We start from the raw sequence: 14,483 nt of genomic DNA on the forward strand, positions 1-14,483 counted from the left end.
CATTTTTATATTTGTGTTTATTAGGAAAAAATGGCCGACAAATGATGCAAACTCAAATCAATTTGCTAATAATGCATATGTGCCAAATGAATATGAATTGTCATCTGCCAGGCATGGTGGAAACAATCAGCAATTAGATGTTTATGACCAACTTTCAGAAAATAGTAACAACAACACTGGCGGAAGAGCTTACGAAAATTTAAATATTTCAAACGTCAGATATTATTAAAACCAAAAAATAAATCATGATTTGGTACAATAATATAAAGACAATAAAGGACAAAATATTGTATACAAATGTTAAACGTCTATATGAAACAACTTTAAATGCACAGAATAATTGTCGTTTTACTTAAAACCATGTTTTAAACTTTTTAAAATATAATAACAATGCACTGGTAAAAAAAAATACTCTTTAAGTGTTTCAGAACAACCAAGTGTTGCTTTTCATTGTCAATACAAAAGCTTTCTATGCAATTTTGGCATTTAGAATTTAACGTTGTTATATAGTTTACACGTTTTGTCGTTTCAGAGTCGTGTCATTTGAATGTCAAACAATTGTTTCATAAACTGGGCTATAAAAAATTATTTTGAAAACTTTAACACCTGTTTTTAAGCAGAAATCTATCGATCAATCAATCGATATGACTTGTCCTGAGTCGTATCGTTGTCTACCGATACTACGTAATTCAAAATCCTATCAACATTCCCCCTTATTTTCTATACATATTAGGGGGTATGTTACTTACAAAATACTTTGTTTTTCAAAGATATGTCATCAAAAGAATAACATACTATTTTCAGTGATTGCCATGATGTCATGTCATTTTGCTAGTTATTTTTGAAAATCTAAGTGTATCATTGCTCTATATCTGTTATTGTTATCGATAACTATTTTGTTTTGATTTAACAAATGTATGCGTCATTAAAATTGATTTTTTCCATACCAGTTATATATTACTTTAAGACTTATTAAGTGAAATATCATTAAAACAGGTTTAATGTACAAGCAAAATCCTCAAAGTGATGAGTTCAAGTTATCAAATAAATATTTATAGAACTGGCATTACATTATGAATGTTTATTTTTTCGTTTTAAATTTTTATTATTTTTTATAAACTCAATAATAGTATATTACTTTATTAGATAAAAGGAGATATGGAATATGAGTTCCAATGAGACAACCCTCCATCCATGTCACAATTTGTAAAACTTATATACGTTTTTATGGCAATGTTTTGAATATGAGCAATGTGTATCTATATTGTGTTTTGAACTTTATATATTTCGTTGGTCACTTGTTTACTGATTACTTATTTGTGGGTTGAAGAGGGAACTCGACACATCTTAATTTATACTTGAAATACCTACATGTATATATCAAAGGCCATATTGCTATTTTTCATATAAACATTTGACGTTCTAAACATTCCATAATTGACATTCATGACAGGACTGTCCTCACGTCCGCTGCACATTCATTTGGCTTTTGTTCCCAAAATATGCAAATAGTTACTGAATTACTGAAAATGAATGCATTTTCAATATATGGTTGCAAACATTTACAAAATCCACATATGGCTAAACACTTTAAGATCAAAGTCCTATAATGTTTTCAATATATTTATTCTTAATACAAAGGCATCCTTTTTTTAAACATATTTATATAACTGACAAAAACATTTAAATTTGTATCCATTTAAATCGCAAATTTAATTGTTCACTGTCCAACGATGCTATTAATCCAAGGAATGAATGAGGATACTTGAGTGAATACACCAGGATAATTCCCAGGACTTGACCTACTTGCAAACGAGGCTATTCCAGCTTGTATCCAGTCACCAGCAGAATTTTTGCAAGTCAATGGGCCACCACTGTCACCCTGTAATAGACAAAATAATACCTTTAGCGAACAAAATGAAAGTTTTAACAGAGTCATCTGCTTTAAACGTTTTTATGTTCTATTGGTAGTGTTCTAAGTGTAGTTTATTCACTGAGACCTTTACTTTTTTAAAAAGGAGAAATTTATCATTCATAGACTAATTTACCTGACCAAGCATTTGATTCATTATTATTTACATTATTATTCTTTCATCTTGTAACAGTATTAAAACATTTGACTTTTCTACTCTTTACACAAGTATTCCACATTCCAAACTAAAAGACAAATTGAAAGAGTTGGTATTACTTTGCTTCATAAAAAAGAATGGCCAACGTAGATACAAGTATCTTGTCTTAGGGAGGGATAGATCCTACTTTGTAAAGAATCACTCTGATTCAAACAAAAAATTCTCTGAAACTGATATTATCAAGATGCTTGATTTCTTGATTGACAACATATTTGTTACGTTCGGAGGACGTGTTTTTCAACAGACTGTCGGCATTCCAATGGGAACAAACTGTGCCCCTCTACTTGTCGACTTGTTTCTTTATTATTATGAGGCTGACTTCATGCAGGAACTTCTTAGGAAGAAAGATAAGAAGTTAGCAATATCCTTTAACTCTACTTTCCGCTATATAGATGATGTTCTTTCACTAAACAATTCAAAATTTGGTGACTATGTGGAACGCATCTATCCCATCGAACTAGAGATAAAGGATACTACAGATACAGTTAAGTCGGCTTCATATCTTGACTTACATCTAGAAATTGACAATGAGGGTCGGTTGAAAACAAAACTTTACGACAAAAGAGATGATTTCAGCTTTCCAATTGTGAACTTTCCATTTCTAAGTAGCAACATTCCAGCAGCACCTGCATACGGGGTATATATCTCCCAATTGATACGATATTCCTGTGCTTGCATTTCCTTTCATGATTTTCTTGATAGAGGGTTGCTGCTCACAAGGAAGCTATTAAACCAAGAGTTCCAAATGGTGAAGTTGAAATCATCCCTTCGTAAATTTTACGGACGCCATCACGAGTTGGTTGACCATTATGAAATAACCGTTTCACAAATGATATCGGATATGTTCCTTACGTGGTAACTACAATTCCCTTCCCTTTCATGAATGTGACCTACCGAATTAGACTATTTACCGGATTAAAATTTTGTAATCACATAAGCAACACAACGGGTGCCACATGTGGAGCAGGATCTGCTTACCCTTCCAAAGCACCTGAGATCACCCCTAGTTTTTGGTGGGGTTCGTGTTGTTTATTCTTTAGTTTTCTATGTTGTGTCATGTTTACTATTGTTTTTCTGTTTGTCTTTTTCATTTTTAGCCATGGCGTTGTCAGTTTGTTTTAGATTTATGAGTTTGACTGTCCCTTTGGTATCTTTCGTCCCTCTTTTACATCTTTTCAATCTGTTCAATATAAACACAGATTTAATTATAAACAAAAAATAGTATTGTTCCAATCAATTTACTGGTTTTTCTTATGTTAAGTATTTGAATACATTGATGAAGGCCTTAGTTTACGATCTATTAACACAGAAAAAGAGAAAAAAATGTATGTAAAATATGTAAAATTTGTTATTGATGATGATTAAATACAACATCACATGCAGATTTTTTAGAATTGGTATATATTCATCATTGAAAGTTAAATATTTTGTTCAGAGAAATTAATCAGTGAGTGATAGATTTCTCTTGGAAGAAGTTAAATGGTCCCATTGAATAAACAATACATAGAACAATAGCTATAATTGTATTTATTTTATTGAACAAAAAAATTGCAGAAGTTTGAATCGACAAGTATCTTTCAATCTGTATAAAGGTATAATTTCTTTCACAATTATATAATCCGCTAAATAGATATTAACGTATTCATCAAAGTAATATTTATTGTGGAAATGCATACCACTTTATGATATTCTGTTTGCAAAATTGAAAAATATTATATATATAAAAACAGTTTTGACCACAACTCCTTTATGTATATTGCTTGTTGATAAAATACGATTTGCTGAAAGTGTTTCAAACGCTTTTTATAACAATGACAAACTCCTTGCAGAACAAAACTAGTTTTGTTCTCTCATTTCTTCGTAATTATTGTACACTGCATTATGAATATATTGCAGAGATTTCATTTCCAATGTTAGCTACCATCTAAATTACCAAAGTTTTGTATATTGTTTATATTTCATATTTCGTATTTAAAGATTATATATTTTTTTAATGTAAAATAGTATGTTCAATGTATAGGCATAAAATCATTGGAACCAACTAAAAAAACTACTTCATTACTTGAGATTGTGCCTTTTATATTTCACTTTTCGAATTTCTGCTTTTATCTTGCAAATATATATGTTTAAAGATCATGGATACAGAGTTTAAAAAAACAGCACGATTTGGTTCTTACTTTACATATTCCTTTCCCTTGGTATATATAACCAGCACACATTCTACTATCCATACTTTGCATGCCAAATAACCTTCCGCAATACTCAGCACTGAATATTGGAAGATTAACACTCATAGCAGTATTTGATAACCATTGTCCTGTCAAAAAAGAGAAGTTGATCATGTACTAAAATACCTAGAAAAAATATGTGTTTAAGTAAAAAGAAAATAAAAAAATTAGATTTATTAATAAAAGTGAAACAAGAGGATGTAATGGGTACTAATAATGAACAATATTTAAAAAAGGGGCGAAAGATACAAGAGGGACATCTTAATTCATTTGACGGAAGAAAAAAAACAGACAACGCCACGGCTTAAAAAATAAAAAGACAAATAGACAAAACACAACAAAGAAAACTATAGACTGAGCAACACATACTATATGAGTGCTTACAAGTAGAAAATATGTGTCAGTGATAAAAATAATCACAAAAAAATATTTTATACCAACTCAAACCACCTCACAAATTACCGATGCTTACCGTCTACTCATTCCATGGTTCAATCGATGAATTGGTAATTGTAGTTGTTATTACAATTTTTGTTGAAAATCTTGAGATAATTCATCATTGGAGAATGTCTTGGACATACTTATATGTTATGGTTCTTTCGAGAGTATCGCTATTTTAGAATTAGCTTAAGAATGAAGCAAGATTACCAAGGACTACCACAACACAAAAGTCAAGGTTTGATTCATGGAAAGAGAAAACAATGAAGATTCGGTGAATCGTGTGAACTTTAATTTACTAGTAATTTGAATTCATTATGTTAATACACATTTCTCGTTTTCCAAAAGAAAGTGTGCTTTTGAAATACTTTAATTTTATTACAAAACATCCTCTAAATTTCATGTAAAAAATTGTAACTTTTTATTCCTGTGATCTAATTAATAACAAATTGACTCTAATTTGTATACTTTTGGGTCATATAAAATTGTACATGTTATGGTATAAAGGTTTGTGATTAAATTAGGATTTTGTTTTAAATATTTTTCACACATGTATATGTTACAGTTTTCATTGCAATAATACTAGTTTCTTTTTCCTAGTAAAATGACATCGGAATTGTCATCAATTACAAAATGGTTTAAACTAATGAACAGTCAATGTTTTTCTTTCTGAGCTTAGCTAGGGATTTGGCAGGATTTGTATTATTAAGTCAATACATTTCTGTTCGATAATGCTGTTTGTAATGTGGTTTTTTTTTCGTGTTTTTTTTTTCTTTTTCGTCTTGTCAATCTGTTGCCTACTCTTCTAAGACATTTTCCCCCTCGTACACGCAATTGTTATCACGCAAATGCACTTTTCCGTCTTGTCTGTGCTTCTATATTGTTTACGTTATATTGTACGTAAAACATTGCCCACCTAACGTAGACGCATCGTTCATGGTTAAAGTGGCATGTAATATAGAAATTGGTTTCAACGCAAAATCCAGAATTTAGTGATTTTGTTTTACCCTGAATCAATCACGTGGGAAAACAGTGCAATTGAACAAGAATTCCAAAAGAATCATGTAAAATTAGTTTTACCGATTATCAAATAGAATGGTGTCTTGTGTCTTCCAAAGAAATGTCAGTATTGCTTTCAATATGACGACATAAACATTGAGAAATATAATATGCCATGCTTTAATATGCAAGGTTTCTAGTACAATCAAATAGGGCAAATACCATACCCAAGATGTTATAACCAAATTAATATTTTTATAAAAGAGGGACGAAAGATACCAGAGGGACAGTCAAACTCGTAAATCAAAAATAAACATGGCTAAAAAATAAAAGGACAAACAGACAAACAATAGTACACATGACACAACATAGAAAACTAAAGAATAAACCACACGAACACCACCAAAAACTAGGGGTGATCTCAGGTGCTCTGGAAGGGGGCATGTAGCACACCTCGAGTTGCTTATGAGGTAACAAATCCGGTAAATAGTCTAATTCGGTAGGTCACATTTATGAAAGGGAAGGGGATTTCAGTTACGATGTAAGGAACATATCCGATATCATTTGTAAAACGGTTTTTTCATAACGGTCAACCAACTCGTGATGGCGTCCGTTAAATTTACGAAGAGATGATTTCAACTTCACCTTTTGGAACTCTTGATTTCATAGCTTCCTTGTGAGCAACAGCCCACTATCAAGATAATCATGATAGGAAATACAAGCACGTGAATATCGTATCAATTGGGAGATATATACACCGTATGCAGGTGCTGCTGGAATGTTGCTACCTAGAAATGGAAAGTTCACAATTGGAAAGCTGATCTTTTAGAAAAAATAATTTTTGAAAAGGCCTTTGCTCATTTCTTTATAATAGTTAAAGCTCTCAGCATCAAATTATTTTGGCAATTTTTGCTGTAATGCTTTAAAAGCAATAAGACAGAAAGCCCCTTTCCATATTTATAAGACAGCACCCAAAAATATGTGAATACCGATTTGTCACTGATTTAATTCTTGTGAACATTACATATGAAGAATTTTCTTTGTAAGATAAATCGTACTTATTTACTCTAAAATCCATGGAGCGGAAAATAGTGGCCTTGTTATACCTCATCCATTACATAACATGATTGCATTATGACAATATTTATTGTCAGTGTAAAAGTGGCGACTACTGACCTTGTGATAAGTAAGAAATATGTCAAATATTTAAAAAGTGAATTGGTTGAGAGATATAAATAGAAAAATAAATGTATTTTTAATTGGTATTGAAACAGCAATTGATGGCTTCATTCATGTTGTTAAGAAACTAGGTTGCACTAATGCTATCTCAAATTTTAAATCTTTCTTACCAGGAAGACTGTATAAATCATTAGATTTCTAAAGGATATATCAACTTTGACATCATGCATTGTATTTGTTTCTATTGATGATCCAAACCATGAAAATATGGTTAACTGTAATTTATTCTTTTGTTCGACGTTTCTTTATATATATTTTTTTAAATACTACTAGTATTATAAACATTCTAACACGAAACAGGAAGATTCATCAGCTATCTTTAAACTCAAATTAAAATAAAATGATGCATATGTTTTTTTAACAAAATGGATAGTTATCATTATTAAACTTATGTAAATATACTTTTTTCTGAAGAAAATTCTTTTAATTTGTCCACATCTAAAAGAAGTTTACTTTTTTATTGCTTGCTTCCAGGAAGCAATTCGCCGACATTTTTACGTATTCAAAGTGACCTTAGCGTAACCCTCCTCGTAAAAATCCGGTGATAGCAATACGTATGGATCTGTCACTGAAATAACCTAGTATTTGATTGTTCATGTTATACACGTGCTCAATATCCAAGCTTCTTTGTTGATTGTTTACTATTAGGTGACAATCGATAATCTACGAATTCAAAACACGACAATAAATGAGCTGCCATATTTTCACTTCATAACAGACAGAGAGAAAGAAAATGACGAAAATACGATATGTTTTCGTAAAAAATGATAAAATCGTGCACAGAAGACTACTAAGTTTATGATATATGCATGCATTGTTTCAAGAATTGGATAAATATTATTTTTCATTAGTCACTCGTTTCATATGACCTTAAGTAAATCAATCATAGTTCGTTTACATCAAGCATATTTCATTTTATGTGTAATTAAAAAGAAAATTAATAAGAAGCAATAGTTTAACGTCGTGCATGACATTGTGTCAACTTTACATGAAAACAAATAACGAAAATACGAATATTATGAATCACATTAATTTGAATCAGAGTAAGAGCAAATTTGTCGATGCGATTTTGGTCTTTTGCTTTGAATGTCGACCTTCCTATGATTGCAAAGTCATTTCAAATAGCAAGTGTTAAAGTATATAGCAAGACCAAACCAAACCTAATGTAAGAATGTGGAGATATTAAAAGTTGCGACTAAATAAACATGTTTCAAAGAATCCATAGACATGGAGACATCGAAACAACAAAGAAAACTTAGAAAAAATGTGAAAACGATTAATAACATCTTACCACTTGCGGTGCATCCCCATCCATGTATTGCGCAGATTGTACCTGTTGGGAATGCTGTACTACTGCTTGGAAGTTTGATGTTACCTACGTATCTGCCTACAGGTATTGACTGTTCTAACCGGATTAATGCTATATCATTTTCCCAATCATCTGAAAATTGCAAAATTTCCTTTGCATTGTAAATACAGTAAAAACCAGTTAACTCTTTCAGTTTTTAGAAAGAAAGGATGTTCAATCTCATGAACTGTAGAGCTGGTGAAATCATTAACATGTTACTTAATAATTACAAATATAATCAGAAAACACATAGGTTACTTCAACATTGATCAAAACAAAACAAAAGACAGACTGATATCTTGCAACACAAAATAAAATGTTTTCTTTTTTAAGTTTAAAAGGGTAAAAGATTCAACATATTTGCCTTTTACAATTCTCCTTTAGAAATGGTATTATGAAAATAGTGAGAAAATCATATCAGTTTTGCAAGAAAACAATACCAATGAATCGTATGCAAAACCGGTTTTGAAATACAAACTTAGTCTAATAAAACATCCTTACTATTTTTATTGTATCCGGGATGCATAACAATCCTATCTGCGTCGATGATCAACTGTTTCCAATCCGTTCTGCCAAACAGTTTACCAAACACGTGTTTCACACCATCAACAAAATTTATCTTGATCATGAAAGTAAAGCAATATATTGTTTAAAAAATTGTTAAGAAACTTAGGATCCAACTCCTTCAAGCAAGGTCGACCTTAGATCATACATCGGTCGCTATTATCGGTTATACATATTCATACACTACAGGAAAGTGATTCGAACGTAAGATATTTCCATAGTGTTATTTTCATTGCAAAGTACTTAAGTCAATGTGAAAAAAATAAAAGATATGGGAGGTTGGAGAACAAAGGAATGCTTATTATTAGGTTTCAGATGGATTTTTGGCCCAAATTGTTTGAATTGTTTTCAATCAGGTTAAATACTACAAATGCCACATATAGGTATTTGTGATATAACTATTTATACTTTTTGTTAGTTTGACAAAATTATATGAATATGAGTATTATCTATACATACCCCTAAATCTACTGTTGACAAACGTACTTTCCAATTTGATGGGTTTCTTCCTTGGTATCTGCAACAAGTTAAGTCTTAATCTTAACATTCATGTAATAGAAAAATTTTGTTCGCTAGATATTAATCTGATTATGAACACTCAAAGAATTCGTAAGGATATAAGCATATAATAAAAGAATGCAGATTTTATAACCGAAAATGTAAATCAGCCAAAGTCCTCTATTTGTTTGTGTTTTAAGCGATTATAAGTTATATACTGTCTAATACAACTATATTTAAAAAAAAAGATGATGTTCAACTTTCATATAAATGTATTATTTAAATGAGTACAAAAGTCTTAGCGAACTATTGAATGTTGTTGCTATTCAGTGGTACATATTTCATGCGTATTCGTTATAAAAACAATAAATCCAATGGGTTACGATTCTACTAGGTTGGTGAAAGTTAATATATATTTTTATAAGTTGGGCGAACGGACACAGGGCGAACATGTTATTAGGGCGAACGGACCCAGGGCGAACATGTTATTAGGGCGAACGAACCCGATACCGTGTGGACTGCTAACAGAAACATCATGTGCTTATTTGGGGCATACAATTAGTCTTAGATATGCAGATAGCATATCTGTCGTTACAACATTAGTTTGAATATTAATATAATGCAGACATTCCAGACAGTCTGTTAAGATTTGTTATAGTCTACTTTCATGGATATATCAATGATCAGTAGTACAATCAAACGCTTTCAATGATGAATTGTCAGTTTGCGATAAAACCCCTGGAATTGCTACCGCAAAATGTGAACATACAATATTAACAAAAAATGCATCGTATATGTATGTAATAACTGTATTCCCTATCAGGTTTTTTGCATATGGATATTTCAAAAATATACCGGTAATGAGAAGGTCAGAACATGATGTTTATGGAAAATGAGTGCAATTCGTGAGTTTTTAAAAAATTCACACTTTGCAAAACTATCAGGTTTTAATCGTGCAGTATTATTGACCAGAAGTTGTTCCATGTTATAAAAGTTACAAAGAAGAAGATATGATAACTTATTAAATTTCGGTCAAAATTATAATCTCCAGGTCGAACAGTATGCAGTTGATGATACGTCTGGTACGAAAAATGTTTACCCATATCAAATACTTTTAATGTCACAAAATTGTATTTTAGTTTCTACCAAGTGCTGAGGGGAATGATTCAGATACAGAGGAGATCTCTTGCATAAAGTATGATTATATAAATATAATAATTACATAATTTTTATATCATTTTGATATCAAACATTTGAACTCAGAAATATTATTCTAGCTAATTGCACAACTAACAAATTACAAAAGGTAAAAATACTAGTATAAAGATTTAAATGTGTTTTTAAAACTCAAATCTTTACAAAAAAATATGATAGTCTATATTACATTTGTGACGAAACAAAAAACACTTTAAAATACGTTTCATGATCAGTTTATATTACTGGTAGCACACACCTATCATTGCTATCAATGATTCAAGTTAGGCGAAAGTTACACATACCCTTCATCGAAGCAGTGGGCTGCAGTTAGTATCCATCTTTCATTAATCAGAGAACCTCCACAATACAAACGCCTGTGCTTTATTGGAAATATTCCGAATAATCTTTCCGTTACAATTTTACCACGTAAGCTGACTAAATATGGCCATTCACCTCGGGTAATTGTTTTGCCTCCTATAATCCGCTTTTGACGGGAAAGAAGTTCTGAAAGAAGAGAAAAAAACGTATTTAAATTTTGATTACTGTCTTGATTACTAGAAACCAAATAAGTCAAGTCTTATGATCCAATTGCCCTCGATCAATAATAATAAGTCTATGTTTTGAACTTGTTAAACTAAATTTGTTTCTTCCGCACTTAAGTCTACAAATAAGTCTCGTGTGTCACTTTTAGTCGAGTGCCAATGTAAAGCAAGATCTCAACCCCTTCCGGAGCAATCAAGATCACACACGGTTTTAGTGGGATTCGTGTTGTTCAGTGTTCAGTTTTAGGTATGAACTGCTGTTGTTTGTCTTTTGCAGTGTTTCGTTTTTGGCCATGTCGTTGTCAATTTGTGTTCTTCTTATGAGTTCGAATGTCACTTTGGTATATTTTCCTGCTCTTATAGAGATATGTATTGTCAAATGCTTATCTGGCGTAGTAACATTGGTAACATTATTGATGTCACAACCAATTGCAGTTAATTGGTCAAAACTTTATAAAAAATAAAAAATAAATCTTTGCCTGAGGGAGTTGAAACCTAAGTTTCTTAATAATTTTCCAATATTTACATATGAATGTCACAATGTAGAATCTAAGGACACATAAACGTAAACTTATTCGTGTCCTTATCTTGACTTAAGGGTGTTAGATGAACATTTGTTTAAAAGTTAAAATGAAACGTGTCGTTTCCTTTATATATAGTTCATTATTTTTATGTTACGTTTACTCTATCGTATGGGGTCCACATTTATAAACTGGTTGGTTTTAGACATTTCTAATCTAATGTTAATATATTTATATAGGTATATCAAAGGTACCAGGATTATAATTTAGTACCCCAGACGCGCGTTTCGTCTACATATGATTCATCAGTGACGCTCATATCAAAAACGTTATAAAGGCAAAAAAGTACAAAGTTGAAGAGCATTGATAGTCCAAAATTCCAAAAAGTTGTGCCAAATATGGCTAAGGTAATCTTTGCCTGGGATAAGAAAATCCTTAGTTTTTCGAAAAATTAAATGGTTTTGAAAACAGGAAAGTTTATTAAAATGACCACATGACTGATATTCACGTCAAACACCGAGCACCGAAGTGCTGACTACTGGGATGGTGATACCCTCGGGGACGAAACGGACACCAGCAGTGACATCGACCCAGTGGTGTAAATAGCTATCAAAGGTACCATGATTATAATTTCGTACGCCAGACGCGTCACTGATGAGTCTACATAAGACTCATCAGTGACGCTCATATCAAAATATTTATAAAGCCAAAAAAGAACAAAGTTGAAGAGCATTGAAAATCAAAAATTATCGAAATCGCTGTTAATTACTACAGCTAATGTTGCATTCACTCAGTACTATGAGCATTAACGTATTTATACTTTTGGTATTCAGCTGAATTTTATCCCCAAAAGACATTAGATCTACTCCATATAACCTTCTGACGTCAAGAAACAATCACTTTTTAAGTGTGACGACAAATATTTTGAATTGGGATGTCAAAATTAACGGGAATCTGTGTGAGTTTACGTAATGTCGGACAAATTTGCATACAAGTGTAATACGTCTATTGCATCAATCTGTTACATGACGATAGTTCTGCTAGGGTTATACCGACGGCATTTCACTACAAAGTTTGGAAAGGTGTATTGAAATTTTTGCATTCTGATTTTTATAGTCAAGTGACAGTAGTTGTTTAATTTTTATCAAGTAAATCTCAACAACGTCGCGGTACAGTAAAAAATAGAGATATGACTACTTTGAAATAAAAACGTTGCCGTGAACACCGTTATTCATAAGCTTCAGGTAGACAGGCAATAGCAAATGAGAATTAGATAGAGCTGTTTTGAATTCATCAATAAACAAAAATTCTAGATACAACCTTAAAAAACATTGTCAAACTACTTACCATCTCCATGAGCAATACTTGCCAGTAATAAAAGAAGGAAAGTAATAAAGATCATTTTTTTCTGGAATGAAAAACAATATTGATTATTGATATTGTTCAATGCATTATTCGAATTTCCTACGATGCAGATATTCTAAAACCAGTTAACTGTGCCCTCTTGATTTCAAAATTGAAAATTATTTCAAATATTATAATACATTTTTTCTTGCTTTAGATAAAAATAAAATATGTTCTGTATTTTTTTTAACTGAAATGGGAGTAGACTTTAAATTGGATGGAAACATGTTTAGAGCTGTTAAAAAATGTGTTTGAAAATGAAATCAGCATTGCTAGGATTCTACGGCTTGCTTCGGGTGAGTTCGTCTTATTTTTTTTTTACCTCAATCTAAAGTAAGGAAAGTGATAGTGTAGCCAATGAGACAATAGTCCATTTAAATGACGTGGGTTCAAGCAACTAATACTTTTTGTTAGAATAAATGTTCGTAGAAATTAATGTATAGCTGGCAAGATATCAGTCCCGTATGAGCTTAGACATAATGTTATAATAATATTACTATTATCCGAAATTTTTAGATTATTGTCGTCTTTAAAGAAAAAATACGCTATTGTTATAGGGTTCAGTTGCAATAGAAACGAATACAACTGAATTAGCTATTTTAAGTATCTAATTTAATCGTATGCATGGAAAAGTGTATTGCACCAAAACAGACAACACCACATGATTGTGAATACAATAAACCCGTAAAAATAAAAGTCTGTGAATATGTTTATCATTTGCTATAGTTTCTTGAATTTTGTTTTAAACTAATACGAGTTTCTTGATTTCCAAGTTACCCACACCACGATACATATTGATATACTACGAGCTTAGATTTATTTCTGGTATCCACAAATAAATTGAAAGAATATAATGAATTTTTAAATATTTCAAAACTTTAAGACAAAATACTGTGAACTGACCTGAATTGCTGGTGATCTTTATTATTAAACCGACAATTATGGAGAGGAAAGGACTGTCAATTTGAAGATAATGTATGAAGTGGGAGCTCCTTACCTAAATCTTATTTTATGTTTAACACTATAAGTATCAAAGGAAAGCAGTAAACTAGAAGAGATATAAACTTCTGAAACATTCAAATACTTTTCATGATAAACTAGAAATATCTGTTCTCGGTACTTTGGATATATTATTTTTTATCAACATTGTACAAGGAAAAAAACAGCAAAAGAGAAAAATGATCAAAACTTTCAATAATAAACACGTTCTGCAATACTTTTTTCACTTCGCGACCTTTAATGTATATTTTCATCACACATGTATGTATGTAAAGGGTGCAATGCGCTTAATTGATCTGCATCAAGAATGATATGATTATACATGAAATTATGATTGCAAAGAAAAAAGAATTCTTTACATTATTTTATTTTGTTAA

General features: G+C 31.1%; 1 protein-coding gene across 1 annotated transcript; it reads right to left on the minus strand.

The window, feature by feature from the left end:
- Window positions 1-1,609: 1,609 nt before the first annotated feature.
- LOC143072858 (trypsin-like) lies at window positions 1,610-13,113 on the minus strand. Its single transcript, XM_076247975.1, has 7 exons — window positions 13,051-13,113; window positions 10,943-11,144; window positions 9,405-9,462; window positions 8,883-9,000; window positions 8,325-8,474; window positions 4,307-4,446; window positions 1,610-1,882 (listed from the first exon to the last, which is right to left on the minus strand). The coding sequence occupies exons 1-7, from the start codon at window positions 13,103-13,105 to the stop codon at window positions 1,721-1,723; spliced, it is 885 nt and encodes a 294-aa protein (XP_076104090.1). The 5' UTR covers window positions 13,106-13,113; the 3' UTR covers window positions 1,610-1,720.
- Between the last annotated feature and the right edge of the window lie 1,370 nt (window positions 13,114-14,483).

This window comes from Mytilus galloprovincialis, chromosome 4, assembly GCF_965363235.1.
Source record: "Mytilus galloprovincialis chromosome 4, xbMytGall1.hap1.1, whole genome shotgun sequence".
Classification (NCBI taxonomy): domain Eukaryota; kingdom Metazoa; phylum Mollusca; class Bivalvia; order Mytilida; family Mytilidae; genus Mytilus; species Mytilus galloprovincialis.